The sequence below is a fragment of the Monodelphis domestica genome, chromosome 1, assembly GCF_027887165.1.
Source record: "Monodelphis domestica isolate mMonDom1 chromosome 1, mMonDom1.pri, whole genome shotgun sequence".
NCBI classification, from domain to species: domain Eukaryota; kingdom Metazoa; phylum Chordata; class Mammalia; order Didelphimorphia; family Didelphidae; genus Monodelphis; species Monodelphis domestica.
Window position 1 is genome coordinate 507,832,723 of NC_077227.1, and position 22,006 is coordinate 507,854,728.

At 44.0% G+C, this 22,006-nt stretch overlaps 1 protein-coding gene across 1 annotated transcript in view; it reads left to right on the forward strand.

The window, feature by feature from the left end:
- SLC13A3 (solute carrier family 13 member 3) overlaps positions 1–22,006 on the forward strand; it is an 83,020-nt gene that overhangs the window by 46,544 nt on the left and 14,470 nt on the right. Inside the window, exons 5-11 of the mRNA XM_001379372.3 lie at positions 2,226–2,411; positions 4,274–4,399; positions 6,354–6,449; positions 8,470–8,574; positions 11,252–11,349; positions 13,542–13,654; positions 19,341–19,502. Coding sequence (XP_001379409.2) covers positions 2,226–2,411; positions 4,274–4,399; positions 6,354–6,449; positions 8,470–8,574; positions 11,252–11,349; positions 13,542–13,654; positions 19,341–19,502 — 886 coding nt within the window. The remainder of the gene's footprint in view (positions 1–2,225; positions 2,412–4,273; positions 4,400–6,353; positions 6,450–8,469; positions 8,575–11,251; positions 11,350–13,541; positions 13,655–19,340; positions 19,503–22,006) is intronic.

Sequence of the window (22,006 nt, forward strand, 5' to 3'; positions counted from 1 at the left end):
GGTGGGGCCTTAGAACACAGCATGTCAGAACTGGGTGGGATCTTAAAGACTGTCTAGTCAAACTCCCTTACTTTACAGATGGATAAATTGTGGCCCACGAAGGGGACATGATTTGTCTGTGTGTACAGTGAGTTCTTAGCCGAGTAGGCCCCTAAAGTTAGCTCAATCTCTCCAGTCTAGGCTGGATAAATTCCTAGGAAAAAGCTCAATTCAGCAAATATTTCTAGAGCTTCTCTGTTCAAGGCCCTATGCTAGGCTTGCAGAGATAGGAAGAGCAATAATATCTCAAGTGATGCCTCAAGTTGTCCACATCAGAGTGAGGGAAAGTGGACCCTCAAATAACTATAATTCAAGAAAGAATGGTATAAGTGCCTAGGTGGGGGTTGTCCCCAGATTACTGTAAGAATTCCAATTAGAAGAGATAACTGCCAGTTGGGGGGAATCAAAGAAAATTTGAGAGGGGAGGGGATTTGAATTGGGCCTTGAAGGATGTAGAAGATTTCAGTAGGTAGGCCAGTGGCAGGGCAATAGGGCATAGGGGGAATGAAGGGAACAAAAGGCATTCCAGGCCATGGATAAAGGAGAGGATATTGGGATCAGAGAAGCATGAAGGTATGTAGAGGAAATCAGTGAAGATGAGGCTAGAAAGGTCCAGGTTGTACAAGGCCTACAAAATTATGCTTCAAAAATTTAACTTAATCCATTAGAATGAAAACTCCTTAAGAGGAGAGATATTTTTGTCCTTTGTATTTTTATCCCCAACCCTACGGTGCCTGGCACGGAGTAAATGCTTAATAAATATTTCTGGTCAGGTGCTTGAGTAGAAATTGGGAGTCATTGAAGGTATTTTGAGCAGAGGAGTGACATGATCGGAGTTGAGCATTAGGAAGATTAGTTTAATGATTAGTTGCAGAACGGGCTGTGGAGGCAGAGCCTGGATGACGTGAGACCAGTTGGGGGTTATTGAAATAGTTCAGGGCTGAGCTAGGGGATGGATGGGTGGGTGAAGTTTTACTGTAAGTGGTAAGGAGGAGATGAGCTCCAGAAATGCTGTGGAAACCAGACCAAGGGACAGAGTTAACTCAGTTTCAAAGACATTGCTGCTGCCTTTACTCATCTAAAAGGGGAAAATATACAGGTTCTCTCTAGGTTCTTATTCTAGTAAAGCCTGGGGGAGGTACCCCCAATATGCAGATTATCCCATGATTATCTTGGTTCAAGCCTAAGCTTCTGCTTTTCCCAGCTCAGGACCCAGAACTTTGAGCCTGCCTTCCTTCCTTCCCTCCTTCCTTCTTTCTGTCCTTCCCTCCTTCTTTCTTTCCTTCCTTCCTTCCTTCTTTCCTTCCTTCCCTCCTTCCCTCTTTCCTTCCTTCCTTCTTTCCTTCCCTCCCTCCTTCCTTCCTTCCCTTCCTTCTTTCTTTCTCTCCCTCCTTCCTTCCTTCCCTTCCTTCTTTCCTTCCTTCCCTCCTTCCTTCCTTTCCTTCCTTCTTTCCTTCCCTCCCTCCTTCCTTCTTTCCCTTCCTTCTTTCCTTCCTTCCCTCCTTCCTTCCTTCCCTTCCTTCTCTCCTTCCCTCCCTCCTTCCCTCCTTCCTTCTTTCTGTCCTTCCCTCCTTCTTTCTTTCCTTCCTTCCTTCTCTCCTTCCTTCCTTCTTTCCTTCCCTCCCTCCTTCCCTCATTCTTTCTTTCCTTCCTTCTTTCCTTCCCTCCCTCCCTCCTTCCTTCCTTCCCTTCTTTCTTTCCCTCCCTCCTTCCTTCCTTCCCTCCTTCCTTCCTTCCCTCCTTCCTTCCTTTCCTTCCTTCTTTCCTTCCCTCCCTCCTTCCTTCTTTCCCTTCCTTCTTTCCTTCCTTCCCTCCTTCCTTCTTTCCTTCCCTCCCTCCTTCCTTCTTTCCCTTCCTTCTTTCCTTCCCTTCCTCCTTCCTTCTTTCCCTTCCTTCTTTCCTTCCCTTCCTCCTTCCTTCCTTCCCTTCCTTCTTTCCTTCCCTCCCTCCTTCCTTCCTTCCCTTCCTTCTTTCCTTCCCTCCCTCCTTCCCTCCTTTCTTCCTCTATTCCCTTCCCTCTTCTTCCTGACTTCCCCTCCTCACTCCCTCTCCTAAAGGCTTGGAAAGGCTTTTCAGGATTTGGACTGAGTGCACAAATTCCAGACAGTTTTGTGGACTTCTAAAGATGTGAACAAGTTAGCACCCCAACCGGTTCTGAGCAGCTTCTCTTTTGACAATATTTAAAGCAAAGGCCTACCAGAAGAAGTGGAGGCACCCCCAGAGAAGGCCTCTGACACGAGGAAGGAAGAGGAGTACCGAAGAAACATCTGGAAAGGCTTTCTCATCTCCATCCCATACGCCGCCAGCATCGGTGGCACAGCTACCCTCACTGGCACCGCCCCCAACCTCATCCTGCTGGGCCAGCTGAAGAGGTACAGGGTAGGACATGTGCCTAGTTCTGGAATTTCTTGTCTTTTCCTCCTTCCAGGCCACACTGAGTTTGGGGGAACATTTACAATAATGTCTCAATGCATGGGGTCAATTAGAGTTGTTCAGAAATATTCTTGACCCTCTCCCTGTTATTTTCTCCTGAGAATCATGGGACCAGGGGATGGAAGACTATAGGTGAATTCTGCCTATAAAATTTATCCTGTTCAGCCTCAGGGAGCAGAACCTGGGGACATGGAGTTAGGGATGGGAGAGGAGCAGTGCTGTGAAAGGGAAGGGAGGCTCAATAGGAGGGAGAACCTCCTAATTAGAGCTATCCCAAAGTGGAATGAGCTGCTTTAGTGAATAGTGAACTCCCCATTAATGGAGGTTTTCAAGCAAAGGCTGGTGATCCCTTTCTGGGCATGTTGTGAAACAGATTCCTGCTTGGGCTCAGGTTGGCCTAGATGCCTCCTGAGGTCCTCTTCAGATCTGAGTTTTTTGATTCATTGCCTTATTAGTCAGTTGTGTGATTAGATTAGCTGACTGTCCTTTCTCTCCCACCCCGAGCCTCAATGTCTTCATCTGTAAAATGGAACTAATAACCTATGATCTGCCTGCTTCATGGGGATGTATGAAGATGAGATCATAGGATTCTAGAATTTCATAGCTTAAAGGGACTCCAAAGAACACTAATGCAAACTGTATCTGAATAGGATGCCTCCATCCAGTCCCAAACGGAGTTCATTATCTTGATCTGGAGAAATGAGACCCTAGATATGGATGAATCATGAACACGAGAGTGCTGTCCAAAAGTAACAGAATCATGGATTCAGAACCAGGCCTACAGATGAGAGGTCCTGAGTTCAAATCTGACCTCAGACACTTCCTAGCTGTGTGACCCTGGGCAAGTCACTTAACCCCCATTGCCTAGCCCTTACCACTCTTCTGCCTTGGAACCAATGCACAGTATTGAATCTAAGACAGAAGGTAAGGGTTTTTTGTGTTTTGTTTTTAAAGTTACAGAATCATAGGATTTAGAGTTGGAAAGGAAGTCAGAGAGCATCTAGTCCAAGCCCATCCCCATTCTTTAGACTGGCAAACTGAGACACACAGGACAAAATGATTCCCTTAAAATTAAATAACTATTGTCTGAACTGGGATTTGGACCTGGGTAATATCTGGGAGAGACATCAGTGGTCATCTAGTTAAGGTTTCTCATTTTGCGGATGAGGAAATTGAGAAGCCCAGAATGAGGAAGATGGTAAATGGACATATTTTTGTTGTTATTTACAGTCAAGAGTATGGGGTCTCTTCAGTTCTACAGGGGCTCCCAACCTTTTTCCGTCCCCTTCTCCTTTGATTTTCAGTAAATCTTCCCATATCCCCTTTTCAATACGAAAGGCAATAAATCATAGCATTTGCCATGTGTGTACACATAAGAAATAAAATAATCAATTCCAATAGGATAATATAGTTGTTAACCAAGTATTTCCTGTACTCCTTGGCAAGGTTTTTGTACTTTGCTTGGGAATCTTTACAGCACTGTAGGCAATAATAATGTGATAAATATTACATATTTTACATATTTTACATATTTCTTTATTACTATCAGATTTTATTATTAATAATGTCATATAATAAAGCAGTATTCTTATAAAATTACATATGATACTGTTAAATATACATAGATAGCATTCATATATATTCATATAGCACTTTACAAATTTGTCTCATTTGATGTATGGGCAGGGCATTCCTCTTCCCAGACGCCCTGAGTCCCTGCCCTGTCCTCCCTTATTTCCCCTGGAGCTGGCTGTCCTGACCTGACAACGTTCTCTTTTCTCCTCCCTCCTTCTCCCTCAAGCTTTTTCCCACAGTGTGATGTGGTGAACTTTGGGTCCTGGTTTATGTTCGCCTTTCCCCTCATGCTGCTCTTTCTGCTCGTCGGCTGGCTATGGATCTCCTTCCTGTATGGTGGCATCAATATAAGGTATTTATTCCTGTCCAGGGGGTTTTCCTTATTATACACTGTATAAAACAGTGGTAAGAGTGCCGGCTCTGGAGACAGAGACCTTGGGTTCAAATCCAATCCCTGCCACTTCTTTCCCAAGTGACTTTGGGCAAGCCTTTTAGCCTTTGAAGTCCCCAGTTTCTTCATCTTTAAAATAATAGGATTGTACTAGCTGGCCTTTGACAACTCTTCTGGCTCTCAAATGATGATCCTTTGATCCTGTCAACTGTGAAAAACTCACCCCTCAAATATAGAAGAGTCCAGATTGAGTTAACAAGATTATTTATTTTTAAATTTTATTAAAATGTATTTATTAGACATGTATGCTGGGAAATGTCCAGAGTGGAACCACCCAGCCCAAGATGGTAGGGACAATTTATGTTTTTGAACCACAAGGAGTGTTTGGGAGTGGAGAATAGGCACTATGAACAGGTGGAGCACAGTTAAGGATGTTTAAGAGCAATGAATAACCACAAGGCTGGGTTAAGGCTGCTTCAGTTAGGGTTTGTGCTCAGCAAGATCAGCCAGAAAACACCACAAAGGCTTCTGGGAGTGAGCAAGACTTCTGGCTCATTGTAGGCTTCTTCTTCTTCTTCTTTTAACTCTTACCTTTATTGGTTCCAAGGCAGAAGAGTGGTAAGGGCTAGTCAATGGGGGTTAGTGATTTGCTAGGAAGTGTCTGGGTCCAGATTTGAACCCAGGACTTACCATCTCTGGGCCTGGCTCTCAATCCACTGAGCTACCCAGCTGCCCTCTCACTATAGGCTTTTGATTGGTTTTTGTCTGCAAACAGGCTTCTTCTGCGTCTGGTGTATCTGTATAGTTAAGGCAGTGCATGGAAAACAGACTTGCCTGTTTCAAGAATATTTGGACAACCCTGAGTTACAATCCTTCCTCAGATATTTGTTACTGACTTGTACAACAATGGCAAGTCACTTGATCTCTGTGAATCTCAGTTTCCTCATCTGTAAAGTGGGGGTAATAATAGCAACTACCACTCAGGGTTATTTTGAGGATCCAAATGAGGGAACTTGCAAAGTGCTCTGCAAAATTTAAAGCACTCTATGAATGGTACTACTCCAACCTCAAACACTCTGTAATAGGTTGGGAAGCCGGAGGGAATATGGTGGAAAGAGCCTGAGCCTGAGTGTCATAAGGTCTGGTTTCAAATGCTGGCTCTGCTATTCCTGGGCAAGTCACTATCTGTCTCTAACCTCATGTCAAATGAAGCTAATTATATACTACTCCTATCACTGAGTTGATGAGACAAAAAAACATTTTGTAAATAAGCAATACCAGAAGATGAGGTGTTATGACAACATAATGGATGGTGGAGCCCTTGACTGGAATTCACGAGACCAGGGTTCTCATCTCATCCCTGGCCCTGTGATCCTGGGCAAGTTACTCCACCCTTAGTGACCATTTCCTCATCTGTAAAATGAAGGAGCTGAATATAATGATCCGAAAGGCGCCATCCAACTCCAACCATTTATGTCCTCAGGTTCCTTCTATCTCAGACCTTCTATGGTTTTAAAATAATTATGAATGTTCTGGTAATTGTTTTTACACTGCAATCACTTCCTACTTCTATTCTATAATACCTCATGGGCTCAGTAGATACTGGATGTTGAGGCAAAGGAGATGCCTATGCTGATGAGATGAGGAAGTATGAGATGCCTTCTCTGTTCATACCAAAGTCCACAGGTGTCTCCCTAGTTTTCTTCAACAGAACCTTTGCCTTAAGTCAAACCAGTACATAATGGAGGAAATTCATGTACTGTGTAGAAGGTCAGCAAGGGAGAAATTTGGGGAATATGAGGAAGTGCATTTAGAATATTTTCACAATTGTACTGTCCAGACAGCTTCTTGCTCTCCCTACACCTAATGGCCAGCTTTACTAGGCTCCTAACTTTGTCACTCTTTATTTCAACAGGGGCTGGAGGACAAAAAAATCAGAAATCCAAGCAGATGCTGAAGCTCGAGCCAGAGCTGTAATAAGGGAAGACTACCAAAATCTGGGCCCAATCAAGTAAGGTTCTAAGCAGGCTGTGGCATGGGGAAGGAAAAAGATGACTCGAGATGAAGAAAGCAGTAGTGCATTCTTTAAAAAAAATTTTTTTTACACCCTTCCCAAAATTCTGTCTGAGAATCAATACTACATGTTGGTTCTAAGGCCAGAGAGGGGTAAAGATGTTAAAGAGATTTTCTTAATCTCTCCTTCTGTTTCTTTAAGAGTCAGGAGAGCAGTTTTTCTAAGTGGAGCAGAACTGATCAGGGCCAATGAAACAAAGCTGAAGATTCTGTTACCAAGGAGATAAGGGGAGAGATAAAGAAGGAATTAGTTGGTAGTTAAGGTCTTTTGCCTCTGGATCTCCTGAGTGTGTGAGTGCAGGAGGTCTGTCTCTTAGTCAAGGGCTACTGGAAGTTAAATACTGATAGCTGGGTCTAGAAACAGATTGAAGGAGTTAGTGGGTGGTGGCTGTCTATTATTTAGGAAGATAGGTAGTTAGTGAATCACTTTGGGATAGTGTAGGTTAGATAGGCCTGGTCTTGCCAGGCAAGAAGAACCTGTCCTCAGAAGACAGAAGTAGGGTTTTAGAAATTTTAGATAGTATTAGGAATTTATAGGATATTAGAATAATAATCTCCCTTTCCTCCTTTCCTATTTTCTACCTATACTTCTCAAATTAAACTAAGTGTTTTATTCAACTGCTCTCCTCTCTTTTGTCAAACTCCTACCATTTAACCCTTACAAGGACTAGGCCATAGGGTTAAGTAACTTGCCCAGGGTCATGCAGCTAGAAAATGTCTTAGACTAGTTTTGAATGCAGGATCTTCCTTCTCTAAGCCTGACTCTCTATCCTCTAAGCCACAAAGAGAACTATAGCTTTCCTCTAGGCTTAGCATGGTGCCTGGTATGTAGCAGGTCCTTAATAAATGTTAATTAATTGATTGATACCTTGAATGATCCTTGGACTTATTTCAGACCTGGCTTTGTCCTGTGTTAGAACATGTCCCAGAGCCTCGAGGTGGGTGAAATTATTGCAGACTTCCATATGTTCTTTTCCTTGGAATCATTTGACTCTATCTGAAGATACACCTCCCCTCCCCTTGTTGTCCTGTGGGCTCCTTTCATGGTGCCCAAACTGGGTTAACCTGGTTAAGATACTACATCTCGTGCTTAAGAGAAAAAGCAGAGGTTGGTGTTCTCTTAGGCCACGCCAGTCAGGTGACAAAAGCATGGGCATCCTAATAAATGATGAGGGCCCTCACTGATGTCATCAAAGCCTTCTATGCCTCTTAGTTCAGATTCTCTATGTTATAAAAGATCCCTTCTCACCACTCTTCAGCTACCGTCCTTGGTCCCATTCTCTCGGCCAACAATACGGTGTCCTATCATCTTCTGAGGCTGCCTCCAGGATGCCAACAAATGTTTACCAGGTCCCTTAGCACTTCCACTTCCACCACTCTATGTGAGAGTAGGTGTGTACCCAAACACAGAGACACAGAAGTGTGCGTGTCACACACACGAATCAGAATTCCTCTGGGAAGTAGGGAAAGAGCCTGAGATTGAAGTCAAGAGGGGTTCTAGTCCTAACTCCACCATCAGCTAGCTCTGTGAGGATGGACAAGTGACTTTACCTCTCTGGGTCTCTGTTTTCCCATCTGTAAAAATGGAGATAATGATACTTTCACTCCTGATCTCACTGGGGTGGTGAGGCAAAATTACAAACTTTTTGTAATCGATCAAGTACCCTGGAAAATAGAAACTTCTAACATTGTTAGGCAAGATTTATTCTTTCATGAGTACGGACAATGTGATTTGGGCAGAAACTCTGTGTGTGTTTATGTTTTAAGAAATATCGGGGCAGTGAACAAAGAAAGCAAAAGTGGGGTTTCATGTGTCATAATCCACGAGACTCCAGAGGCCATAGGAAAAGAAGCTTCCAGTTCTTCCCCCAAACTGGATCTTTCACCTGAGCCTATCCCAGGAGAGGTCCTTCAGGGCCGGGGCTACTTCTCATCACCCTATTTTGTGCATTCCACAGGTTTGCAGAACAAGCCGTGTTCTTCTTCTTCTGTTTGTTTGCCATTCTGCTCTTCTCCAGGGATCCGAAGTTCATCCCCGGCTGGGCGAGTCTGTTTTCCCCTGGGTGAGATGACTGACATGGACTGGTACCCATTGGGAAGGGGGCTGGACTGATTTTGAGGTGCTGGCTAAGGCTACCAGGGAAGGGGGGAACTTACTTTTGGAGTTTCTTGGCTGTGAAAGAGTTCATCTGTTTGGGGTGATGTCACTGAAAAAGCTGTCCTCACTTTGAAGATGTATTGCTGTCACAGAGATAGGCACAGACTAGGAGTCAGAAGACCAAGATTCTAGTCATTAACTTGCTGTGTTGCTTTGGGCAAATCACTTTCCTCTGCATTCCTTAATTTCCCTCTCTGTAAAATGGTGATGGTGTCAAGCCTACTAAAAGATTCTGAAGTTTCCTTCCCTGGATCAGGAGTCAGGAAGACCCTAATTCAAATCTGGTCTCAAATACTTACTAGTTTGTGACCTTGGGCAAATCACTTAACAGCTGTCCATCTCAGTGTCCACAACTGTAAAAGTGGGGATATTAAGAGCACCCCACACGCAAGGTTATTGTGAGAATCATGAGATATTTGTAAAGTGCATTGCAAATCTTAGAGCACCATATAAATGCTAGCTATTGTGATTATTTCCACAGTTCCATTGTGCTCCATCTCCTTAAAGTCTTTCCTAGCTCTCACAGTCTATGCTTGATGTTCTAACAGCCCTTCCAACTCTTACATGCTAAGGTCCCCCCATAACACTCTGTGATCCTGTAGTGCTCCAAGGTTGGAGGCTGTGGGGTTGCTATAGAATCCTTAGAAACTAAGTGCTGACCCAGCACTCATTTACATGCTTTAAAAAGAATGTTCTAGTTCCCACCTGGAAGAGATTGGCCCACTGAAGTCCTCCTGTGGGTTCAGAATGGCTCCTTCTCTCCTAAGCAATTCAGACACATTCAATCCAAAGACTTCTCTGACCGTGACTGGAATATGGCTGTCAGACCTATAAACCAGGCCCGAGAAGGCTCTGCCTTGTCAACCATCTTTAATTTTCTTTCTAGGAAATAGAGAAAAAAATGTTGGGAGATGTGTTTTCCTCAATTCCTCCATGCTTGGTACATGCACCAATCTGAATTCAGATCCTATGACTATATTCAGTGCTCTTTTCCCTATACTATGATACCTCTCAAGCAAAGGATCAAAGTTCATCTTCTAGAGATCTGATTTCTCTTGTCTCATATTCCCTATCCAAGAAACTTGTCAAAATATATGTATGATGTCCCAAAGTAGACTGAGACCTATCCCATCCTTGTGTTACAAGCACACAGTTCACAATATTACAGGATCAAGTTAAATTAAAATAAGGAGAAAAACAGGAAACCCTTCAAAGAGCAACCATTAAATCCAAATATATATATATGCAAACCTCCAGAGCTAATTACAGTCCCAAATACAAGAAGCCTTCTAGGAGATATCTCTCTCCTTTTTAGAGGTAATGTTTAAGGGAGAGAATGACTGTGCTTTCTCCCTCTTTCCATTTCCCTCATCCTCTCTACTTTTTTCTTTTCCCCTCTCCATCTTTTCTGTACCCTCCACTTCTTTCTATTTTTAGCACAGCACTTTTCATATAGTAAATAAATTACATGTTTTTTCACTTATTCATCATGTCTATCCCCTCCTCCCCTCCCCTCCTACCTTCTCTCCTCTCCTCTCCTCTCCTCTCCTCTCCTCTCCTCTCCTCTCCTCTCCTCTCCTCTCCTCTCCTCTCCTCTCCTCTCCTCTCCTCTCCTCTCCTCTCCTCTCCTCTCCCCTCCTCTCCCCTCCACTCCCCTCCTCTCCCCTCCTCTCCCCTCCTCTCCCCTCCTCTCCCCTCCTCTCCCCTCCTCTCCCCTCCTCTCCTCTCCTCTCCCCTCTTCTCCTCTCCCCTCCCCTCCCCTCCCCTCCCCTCCCCTCCCTTCCCCACTCTTGTCCTCTTCTTCCTGTGTCTCTCCATCTCTTTCTCTCCTCCCCTTATTCTCTCTGGGTCTCCAGTTCCTCACTTAAAAGTGAAAGCTACTCTAAATTTCTCTCACCTCTTGCTCTCTACCCAGAGCCTGGGAGACAAACTTTATGGATTGCCCATTCTAGTCTTCACTTTACGAATGAAGCCAGGAGAGGTGCATGATTTATCCATGTCACATAGCTATTCCCAGAGCTGGAATTTGAACCCGCGTCCCCAGATTTCAGCCCTAGTATTCTTTCCCTGCTCACACGTTCCTCTCCCAGATGCCAAAGGAAAGGGGCACCTCCAAAGGCTTCCTCCATACCCCACCCCCAGCCCCAAGCTGACTCTGCTCCCATTTCTTCAACCCTTTGTGTTCTTCTCTGATCCTCCTTCACTGCCAGGTACTTTCTAGCAGACATCATTTATTTTCCTGGGAGCTTCCAAGGAGAGGAAGGGGAAAGGGGCCCAGCACTGGGGATGTCATATTGAAATCCTTGGCCTGGACCTGTTTCCCAGAAGGCAGACGGGCAGGCAGGCAGTCCCCAGCCTTTCTGGGGGGTTTCTGAGGCCAGCAGCCTGTGTGCCGGAGCAGCAGGAGGCGTGTAACCCAGATTGTAGCTGAGAACCATTTTCTGACAATGGTCCCAGCGCCTTGTGAATGGACAGGAATGCCTGCTCTCTTTTCAGAAATCCTCATTTGCATAAATCTTTACAGAATCCCTCCATACCCAGGCTTCCCCATGGTCCCTGTGCCTTCTTTTTTTTTTTGGTAGATTTCTCTCTGATGCTGTCACAGGCATTGCTATCGTCACGGTGTTATTCTTCTTCCCATCTCAGAAGCCAGCTCTCAAATGGTGGTTTGACTTGAAAGGTAAGCCATTCAACGCTTGGGCCTCCAGGGGGGTTGACCAACATTCCCATTTACAACTTTCATTCCTATATACTCCCCCCCACACACACACTTAAGGTTTATGTGAAATGTTATCCTTCCAGCAGCCTTGAGGCTTTGAACATAACATTATACCCATTTTAAAGATGAGGAAAACTGAGGCTCAAAGAAATGAAGTTAGTGACTGGCCCATGGTCACATAGATTGGCAGTTTAAATCCAGCTGCTAAGTTTAAGTGCTTCAGGGGTCTGGGGCTCTTTTTCCTATGCTAGGCTGCTTCCCTTGGCCAGTCACTGATCTAGAGCTTGGAGGGACTTTAGAGGTTATAGCTGAGGAAACTGAGATCCACAAAGAGGAAAGAAACTTGCCTGATATTACACAGGCAGTAAATAGAGCAGGGATTTAAACCCAGATACGTCAGACTCCCAAACCCAGTATTCCTTCTACTATGGCAATGCAGGCTTTGGGGAGCTAAGACTGATTCTGGAGACAAAATATCTAAATTAATCATAGCACTTGTGTAGGGAGGGAGGCGGGTGCAATTAGAACGGATCCTAGATCACAGAATGGGATGAATGAACTTTCAGGGTAGAGAACATCAGAACTGGGACCATCAGGCCATAGCACGGAAATATCCATCCCTGTCTGCCGCAATAAGATCAGAGAGAATGACTGTATTGACAGTCAGATGCTGTGGCGGAAGAAAGATGAAATGACTGAGGACATAAAGGTTCAGGCTTCAGAGAATATCCATTTATTAAGCAACATACATCAGTTGCCCAACGGATCGGGACTGAGCCCTTTCTTCAGCTTAGGGTTGGACCCCAAACACAAGGGAAGATAGATTTTTATACATTAAAAATGATCAAATAAGGCCAATTAATTTAAAGGAAACAATTCAACATAAGGTAATGATTTCTAATTGGAGGAAAGATTAGGAACTTTCCACATTGGTAGGCAGGAAGTGAAATGGGTGCAGTTCTTTGGACTCAGAAAGAGAGGTATCCCAGATCCATCCCAGAGCACCCATGCCTGTCCCGTCTTTACTGTTAGCATCTAAGACTTTCCCAGAGTCACAGAGCTAGTTAGATACACCATTAAAATGCACCATTGGTGATGTCTCAGGACCATATCTCATGCCTGTAGAACGTGGTTAGTTTGGTATTTTGAAGTTCCCAAGTAGGAAGAACTCAAGACTTGAATTCAGGAGCCTTGGCTTTGAGGGTCACCTCTATCACTTCCTAGTTGGGATCGTGAACAAGTCGCATCCCTCTCTGAGTCTCAGCTTCCTTGTCTGTGAAATGGGGATAATGTTCCATGCCCTATTTACCTCATAGGGTTGAATGAAGGCACTAGAGGGAAGTGAGCATTGTGCCATTGCCACAGCATCTCCAAGTTGCAAATGACCGCAGAGATCTCTAGTTCAGCCTGACCATAGTCCTCTCTGCAGTATTCTAGCAAGTGGTCAGCCAGCTTCCTTGAAAGTCTCCAGGGTACGGCCTCCCAACACAACCCCAAATTCCACTTTGGGATCGCCAGTCAGTCAAGCATTTAGGAAGCTCTGATTAGATGCCAAGGACTTTGCTGCCCACTAGATATAAAGAAAGGCAAAGAACACTGCCCCTGACCTCAATGGAGGAGACAACATGTAAATAATCAAATAAAATGTTTGCAGAGTAGATGGGAGGTAGGTAATTTTGGAGAGGAGAAAACAGTAGCAGCAGAGAGTTCCAGGAAACCTCCTGCATGCAAGAGCTGAGACTTGAAGTACAAGAGAAGCTAAGAGACGAGGTGTGGAGGGAGAGCGTGCTAGGAGATGAAGAGTCATATTAGGCAAGGGCCTAATGTCACTGGAGAGGGGAGGAGAGAGGGACCACTGACTTTACTGGAAACTCTTCTATATGTTGAATCTAAATCTGCCTCCCTACCACATCCATCCCTTGCTCCTCTTCCCTCTTGGGTCAAGCAGAACCAATCAAATCCTTCCACATCACAGCCCTTTAAATATTATTGTTAGTGAAGGATACTTAAACACTTTGGAAAAAAACATCCTGACATATTCATTGAAAGCCAACATTGTCTCCTCAGTCCCTGGTCATGCAGGGGATTCCACCAAGAATGAGGTGCACCCTCATATTGTGTTTTCCTGGGGTGGGGGTTGTTTCTCTGCCCAGCTCCCAATACAGAGATGGAGCCCCTGCTGTCTTGGAAGAAGGCCCAAGAGACAGTGCCTTGGAACATCATCCTCCTGCTGGGTGGGGGCTTTGCAATGGCCAAAGGATGCGAGGTAATGTCCTCCTCCCAGTGTCTGAGGGACCCCTAAGGGGCTGACCTCAGGATGGACTGAGGAAGGATGGCTCTCTTTTGTTAGATTCTGGCTTCAGGAAGTTCTAGGGGAAAAGATAAGGGGGAAATATTGGAAAGTGGCATGGATTTCCTACTGTTTCCCAAGAGGTGTTGTTAAGCCAGGGGTCCTCAGCTGATTTTCAGAAGGTTCTTGGCTAAAACAGAAGAATTGGGGAGGGGGTGTTTTGATTTCCATGGAAGGAAGGGGTGATTTTTGTCTAAAAAAGCCATGGATTGGGGCATCAGGAGTCCTTGAGTTTGGGACTTGGCACTGTGACTTAAAGATTGTGTGACCTTGATCAAGTGATTTCCCCTTTTGTCATCTGTTTCTGCATTGAAAAATGAGAGTGGGGCAGCTAGGTGGCACAGTGTATGTAGCACCAGGCCTGGATTCCTGAGGACCTAGGTTCACATTTGGCCTCAAACATTCCTAGCTGTGTGACCCTGGGCAAGTCCCTTGACCCTATTTGCCTAGCCCTAGCCCTTTTGTCTTATAATTGTTACCAAGATAGAAAGTAAGGTTTTTAATTTAAAAAAAAAAAGAAAAAGAAAAAAGGGAGAGAGGATGGGATTAGATGACATCTAAAGTCTCTTCTTGCTTGACATTCTGCATTCTGTGTGTTCTAAGATCCCTTCCAGCTCTAATGTTCTTTGTTCTAAGATTTTTTTTTCTAGTTCTGACATTCTGTGATTATAAGTCTGAACTAACTAGCCAAGATCAGGAGAGGGTCAAGTGGACTTAAGGGTAGAGTCAAGAGCTCTAGCTTCAAGTTATTTACTAACTAGAGAGCTCGTTGGAAATCATTTAACCTCTCGAAGGTGTAGTTTCTCCTTCTGAAAGGCAGTTAGCATCTTCCTCTCCTCCGTCCAAGAGCTCTCATCAGGATCTATAAAGTTCCTCATGCATGATTGTAACATAATTTTTCTTTACAGTTTATAAAGTGTTTTCCTTACAATAGTTTTACAATTTATCTCCATTTTGTGGATGAAGAAACTGATGCCCTGGGGGGAGAAGTGGCTTACCCACCATCACCAAAGCATGAATAAGCATTTTTTTAACCACTTACTCTCTGCCACAAAAAGTACTTCGTTCTTGGTGCTGCTACTCCAAAGAGAGACAGTCCCTGCCCTCAAGGAACTTCCATTTGAACAAGAGGAGACAACCTGTATGGAGGGGAATGGTGGTCAGAAAAGGGTGTCTTGGTTAGGGGAGCCATAGAGATGGTGAGGGAAGCCATGAAGCCACTGATTGATGAGCTCTTGCTAGAAGCAGTATCTAAATCTAAAGCACAGGAAGATCAGTCTTTCTGAATTAAGATTTAGGCTCACACCCTGTGTAAGTCACTTTACCCTGTCTGCCTCAGTTTACTCTTTTGTAAAAAAAAGCTACAGAAGGAAATAGTAAATCACTCTAGTATATTTGCCAAGAAAATTCTAAATAAGGTCATGATGAGTTGGGCAGACTTGAAAAATAGCACTGGGTGTGTGTGTTGGAGGATCAGGATATCTGGAGTTGGCTTTCACCAGTCAGGACATCATGGCGGCCTTGGGTCCAGAGTCCCAAGTTGAGAGGCTTAGTTCCTCTGAGATGTGGTGTGGGAGGTGCAGTTTGTGGAGTGCAGCAGCAACAGGGAGACCAGATAGGCAGATGGCCAGAGAGAAGCGTGGTTGGGTGTCTGGGGTTGGCTAGGGACAGCACAACCCCAGGCCAGAAGGCTATCCATACAGCCTCAGTGGGTGCTGCCATGGCTCCCAGCTTTGGGGGCGGGGTGGGCAGCCCAGTCCAGGCCAGCCACTGTGGTGGGACCGACCCTGCATACCTAGTAGATGACTTGGCACCCCTCCCAGGAGGCAAGGGAGTCACAGGAAGCCCCCATTAAGCGAGTGATTGTATTTGGTGAGCCTGGGCAGGGGGAGGACTGCTTGGCCTAGGAGAAGGATCTGCATGCTTATTCCCATTCCTCCTCTGCTGCTCAAGGACCAGCCTAGCCAGGAGCCCAAGACCCAGAGCTGCCCGCCTTCCATCGCATCTCTGAACCTTCAGGGCTTTGCAGGCCACACCCTGGCAGGGGAGGATTGGGAGCTAATCGGGAGCAGAGTGGCAGAAGCTTCTATTTGGGCTCTGTCTCTGCCACTCGTGAGCGTGGGTGACTTTACTTCCTGGTGTGTAAACTGAGGGATGGGGAGAGGTTTGGAGCAGATCTCTATGGACGGTGCCCCTCTGGATCCAGGCTCATGGATTATTCCTTTCTCTCTACTTTAGAGTCCCTTGAAAACTCTGCTCTTACTATGGAAATATATATTCGATGAAAGCACTGGTATAACCAAAATCAGACTATTAATAGCCTCAGGGAAGGAGGGAGGGAGAAAATCTGAATCCTAAACTGCCAGAAAACAATGATTTAAAATTATTTCTAGGGGGCAGCTGGGTAGCTCAGTGGATTGAGAGTTAGGCCTAGAGATGGGAAATCCTAGATTCAAATTTGGCATCAGACACTTCCCAGTTGTGTGACCCTGGACAAGTCACTTGACCCCCATTGCCTAGCCCTTACTACTCTTCTGCCTTGGAACCAATACACAGTATTGATACCAAGACAGAAGGTAAGGGTTAAAAATAAAATAAAATAAAATTGTTTCTACATATAACTGAAAAAAAAAAGAAAGGAAGAAAAGAAAATCTTGATCTCCTTTTTAGAGAAAGTGAAAAATGATCGGAGTCAGGGCAGCTAGGGGGCACAGTGGATAGAGTGCCAGGCCTGGAAGCAGAAGAACCAGGGTTCAAATCTGACCTCAGACACTTCCTGGCTGTGTGACCCTGGGCAAGTCACTTAACCTCCCATTGCCTAGCCCTTACCCTTCTGTCTTACAGTTGTTATTAAGATGAAAAGAAAGGGCTAAAGAAAAGAAAAGAGAAATGATAGGAGGCAGTTCCTTTGATCTCCTTTAGTGAAGCACCCTGTGCTAAAAGGGAAAAGACTTCAGAGGCAGAGTCCTCGTTCTGTTGCCTGCTGTCATGTAACCCTGAGCAAGGGTCTGGACAATTTTTCCATCTGGAGATGAGGGGGCTAAAGTCCTGAATTCAAAACCGGAAGACCTACCTATGTCCACATGCCAACTTTGCCACGAATTTCCTTGGGATCCTGGGCAAGGTCTTTGATTCGGTTTCCTTATCTGTCACATGGGGAGAGTTATATTTGCTTTGACATCCCAGCAAGGTCATGGAGAGGAAAGCTCTCTGTAAACTTTAAACTGCTACAGAAATACAAACTATCATTCAAATCCAACCAGCACTTATTAGATACCTACTATATGCAAAGCCCTGTGCCAGGCAAAGTTGGTCCTGAGGCTAGATAAAGCTTGGTCCCTGCCTAGCCTAGTAGAGGAACAAGACGGAAGAATTGCATGATAAGTAACCAGAAGGAGCAGCTGGGTAGCATGGTGGATAGAGTGCCAGGTCTGGAGTCAGAAGAACTTGGGTTCAAATCTGGCCTCCGATAATTCCTCGTTGTGTGACTTTGGACAAGTCATTTAACCCCAATTGCCTAGCCCTTACTCTTCTTCTGTCTTAGAATTTATACTACATTTTTTAAGAACATCAGAGAGATGGAATATAAAAGACGAGAGGCTTGGATGGATGGTTATCATTATCTGGAGCCTTAGCTTCTCCATCACCTAAAGGCTTTGCAGAACTTTCATTCAGAGCCTCAGAGCTCCCAAATCTTTGTTCTCATGGACTACCCACTTGGCTTCCAGCCATAATCCTGTCTCTTTTCTATGTGTGGAAATGGAGGCCCAGAGAGAGGTAGGGGCAGAGGTGGTGGCAGTGGTGATGGTGACCTGGCTCACCTCCAGGGAAATCAGCACACATGTGTGCTGGGAAAGAAACCCTTCTTGCCCCAGGGTCTAGCTCCAAGGAAGATATTTGGACTGCTTTCCTCTCCTCCCCTCCCCGCCCCCTGCCATCCCACAAGGCATGGGAAGCCCTCGGTCATTAACATTCTACTTTGGAACTTCTCCTCTTTGGTTAATTGGATACCACGTCCATCCCTTCTGGGCTAGAGCCAGTGGCTGACGGAGGGGGAGCAGAGGCCACATTCCTCATCCACCTCTCCCTGGGATCTGAACAGGGGGAGGTGGGGGCGGAGAGATGGTTTGTTCTTCATTCACTGACCCTTTCTTCTCTAACTCACCAGTGAGGCAGGGAGGCATGGGACAAGCATTACACGAGGCATTGGAAGAATCACGGGATTTTAGAGAAATCTGAAAGGATCCACAGAATCACTGAATGATAGTGCTAGAAGGGACCTCAGAGAGAATCTAGTCACACCGTGGCATTTTACAAATAAGGAGACTGAGGTCTGGAGAAATCAAGTCATTGCTTCATGCAAAGTCAAAAGAATCAGAAGAGATCATATTTGTAAAGTACTTAATACAGTGCCTGGCATACTGTAGGCATTTAATAAATGTGTTCTCACCCCCTGAACCTCCAAAGAAATTAATGGTTGAGTTGGGATGTGGACCTGGGTCATGGATTTCACTCTACAGATAAGGAAACTAAGTCCCACAGAGAGAAAAATGGACATCCTCAAAGTCACACACCTAACTAGGAGCAAAGCCAAGACCAAAGCTAGGTTTCTCATGTTCTTTCTACCAACCAATATTGGCATTCAATCCTTTTATCCTCGACTCTGTGGGAAGCCCAGGGAAATCAATACATTAAAGACAAGTAAGTCTTCTCCTTGTTAACAGGTATAAGAGTTAGGGTTCAAACTCAGGTCTTAAATTTCCAAATCCTTTTTCTTAGGTTTGAGTCGTGGTTCTGGCAGTCACAGTCTATGTGACCATGGGTGGGTAATTCCTGACTCTGAGTCCTCAGTTTCTTCATCTGTCAAATAAGGATAATGCTATCAGCCAAAACAAGCTGGGAGAAGGGTTCATCTATGTGAAAAATACATTGTAATCTACAGAGAATAGAAGAGAGACTAGAGACATGATTTCACTGATATAGGGGCATCTGAGATGAGGAAATGCCCTATCCGTGCTGCTGAGCATCTTCTCTGCTACCTCCAGACTACGTGATTTGTCCAGAGCAGGAGAGACAGTGACTTGCCCAGGGTCACACAGGTATCCAAATTAACCAAAGAGTAGGATTTCTCAAGTAGAATATGAATGGCCAAGACTTTTGATGCCTTATGGGATGACAAGGGGTGTGGAGGAGAGGAAATCAGTCCAAAGATCTTACCTGGAGCTAGACCATAAGGCAGGGGGTCCTTTCTCAGTACACCCACATGCTGATTTCCCTTGGGGTGACCCAGGTCACCATCGCCACCGCCGCCACTGTTCTCACTCTGTGTTGGAGAGAGGACTTGAACCAAGGTCTTCCTGGCACCAAAGTCAGCTCTCTACCTAACACAAATGCAAAGAATGCTTATGTGGATCAATAACCAAATCAATCCACATAAGAGGTAATCAGTTCTCTAGCACTTTGGTAAATTAATCCCTCTTCCAATGAGGAAACAGTCATATTACTAGTGTAGAACCAGCCATGTGCTTCTCTAGACCCAGTTGGCACTAGGAATATCTGTGGAGGGGGAAGTGCTAAGGTCCTCTCTTCCGGTCTATGGCAGGAGTCAGGGCTGTCAGCATGGATAGGTGGGCAGCTGCATCCTCTGGAGAGTGTCCCACCAGCCATTGCAGTTCTGCTGATCAGTGCAGTGATTGCCTTCTTCACTGAATTTGCCAGCAACACGGCCACCATCATCATCTTCCTCCCTGTCCTGGCTGAACTGGTAAGTGCCCCCCATAAAGGTCTAAAAAGTTACCACCCTCTGGCCCAGCCCGCGCATCTGGAGCACAATCAACAGGGGGGAGAGACTTTCCTTAAGGAAGTCCAGAGGCAGGAAGATTCATTTAAAAAATTAATCTCACATATATCTTTTGCTCCTACAACATTTTTGTTTCTCCATTTATCTCCCCACTCTCCTACACAGTGAGAGTGCTTCAAAACTAAGCAACAAGGCAACAGTCTGACGGGATGGCCAGTTTCCCACATATATAAATAAGTATCTCTTCAAAGAAGAGGAGGATGTGTATTTCTTCACCTCCTTTATGGTCAAGCTTGAACACCCTAATCATTAAGTCATCAAAAATATTATTTAAAAATCATATTTATATCATAAACATGATATATCATATACTCAAATATATTAAATGCCATTAATGTTATATAATCATTTAATATAAATATGTGATTGTTACATAATTATACAATATAATAATTTATTAGTATATAACATGATAAATATACATTAAATAATTAAATATATTGTGTTTAGCATATTATTTAAATATATCATAATTAAATATCCTATCAAATAAGAATATTAAATTACTGAAATATTTAAAATTTTTCTGAGTGTTCTTTTTAAGTATCCCCACGCCTAGTAAGTGACAAAACCAGAATACAAAGCCAGACCCTTTGACCCTCAACCCAGTGTTTTCTCCATACTATGTCAGCCTGAGAAAGGCTGCAGAGAAGGGGAAAGGCAATGGTTACTTGTGGTGTCAGGCTTGAGTTTTTTTCTGTTTTGAGGTATTTCCCCCCCCCACATTTTTGCTTCAGCTTGCTCCTAATGTTGGAATCAAGGTACAACAAAACTCACTGGAGGCCAGAGAGACCAACTAGTAAGGAGAAATAGAGAAGAGCAGAAAGAGCATTGAACTAGGACTTGGTAGCCCTGAGTTCCAATGCAAGCCCCACCAGCTTGAGCAAGTCATTCCCCTCCACCCCAAGTTTCATTTCTTCCTCTATAAAATGAGGGAGTGAATTTTCAAAAGCAGAAACACAAATTGTTCATTGCTCATTCACTGGGATACAAATTATGGAGTTGTGTAATATCTTACATATCAAATCAGTCCCTCAAAATCAAGAAAATTCACTGTTGTTGAAATGAAGGAGAAGAAAATACTCTCATACTTTGTTGGTAGAATTGCAAATGAGTCTTTCAAGAGAGTAGTCTGGTAGCACATAGCAAAAGTCACAAAAACAATTGTTCCATTCTTGGGAATATAATCCGAATGTTGTCAAAAACAACAACAAAAAAAGAACCATCAACTCAAGATTTTTATAGTAGCACTGTGTGTATAATTACAAAAGCATAAAAATAAATTGTAAACAATCTAAATGTCTAAAAATAGAGGAATAATTAAAGAAATTATAGTGCCTTGATGAAATGGGATACTTTAACAATTAAGACAATTATGAGGAATACACAAAAATTTGGAAAATCTTTATGAAATAATGCAAACTAAAAATACCCAGAACCAGCAGAGTAGAATCTACCTCATCCACAACTAAATAAGAAGAAAGAGTTACTAAGAGTGAATGAATATTATGTGAAGAAGGGGACTAAAATGTCCACATCTCTTTGATGCAGAGATTCCACTGCTTGGCCAAGGAGTTCAGATAACCTACAGGTTCCATAATCACTAGAATATTTATATTAAAAAATGAAAATTAAATAGAGATTCATTAAGTGAAAAACAAATGAGCAAGTTGTAGTAGACTGCCATAATGGAATAATACTATGCTATAGCATACTAGAAATATGACTAGGAAGATGGCAGAGCACAGGAAAATTTAAATCAACTAATGCAAAATAAAGGGAGCAGAATCAGGAAAATAATATGCACAATGACTAGAACAATGAAAATGGAAACAACAAGAAAACCATGAAACTGAATGCTGTAAGATTATAATGACCATGCTTTATCCCAGAAAAGAAATAGAAGACATCAGCCATTTTTTTCTTTGGAAATATGGAGGACTGAACACTACAGATAATGCCAGCCATTTTTTTTTTTTGGTGTGTTGGTTAATTTTGAACTTTTTAGAGAAATCTTTTTTTATTTTCGGTCATAAAGGATGATTCTTTGATAGGAGGAGGGGGAGAATACCCTGGAAATATTGCTGATATAGAAACAAAAGGCACCAGTCTGTGTGGAGGGTGGTACATTCCCATAATTCTTGCTACGAGGGCAGGCTGCAATGGGTGGATTGACTGAGTTTAGGAGTTCTGGGTTACACTGACAAAAATCAATTTGGTACTCTCACTAAGTCTGACACCAGAATGGTGAACGTTCTGGAGTAGAGTTCTATCAGGCTGCTTAAGAAAGACAAACCAACCTTGGTTGGAAAGACAATTCTGGTCAAAGGTTCCATGCCGATCAGCAGTGGGATCAAGCTTACAAATGGCTGCTATACTTCTATACACACCTGGCTATACTTCTAGCC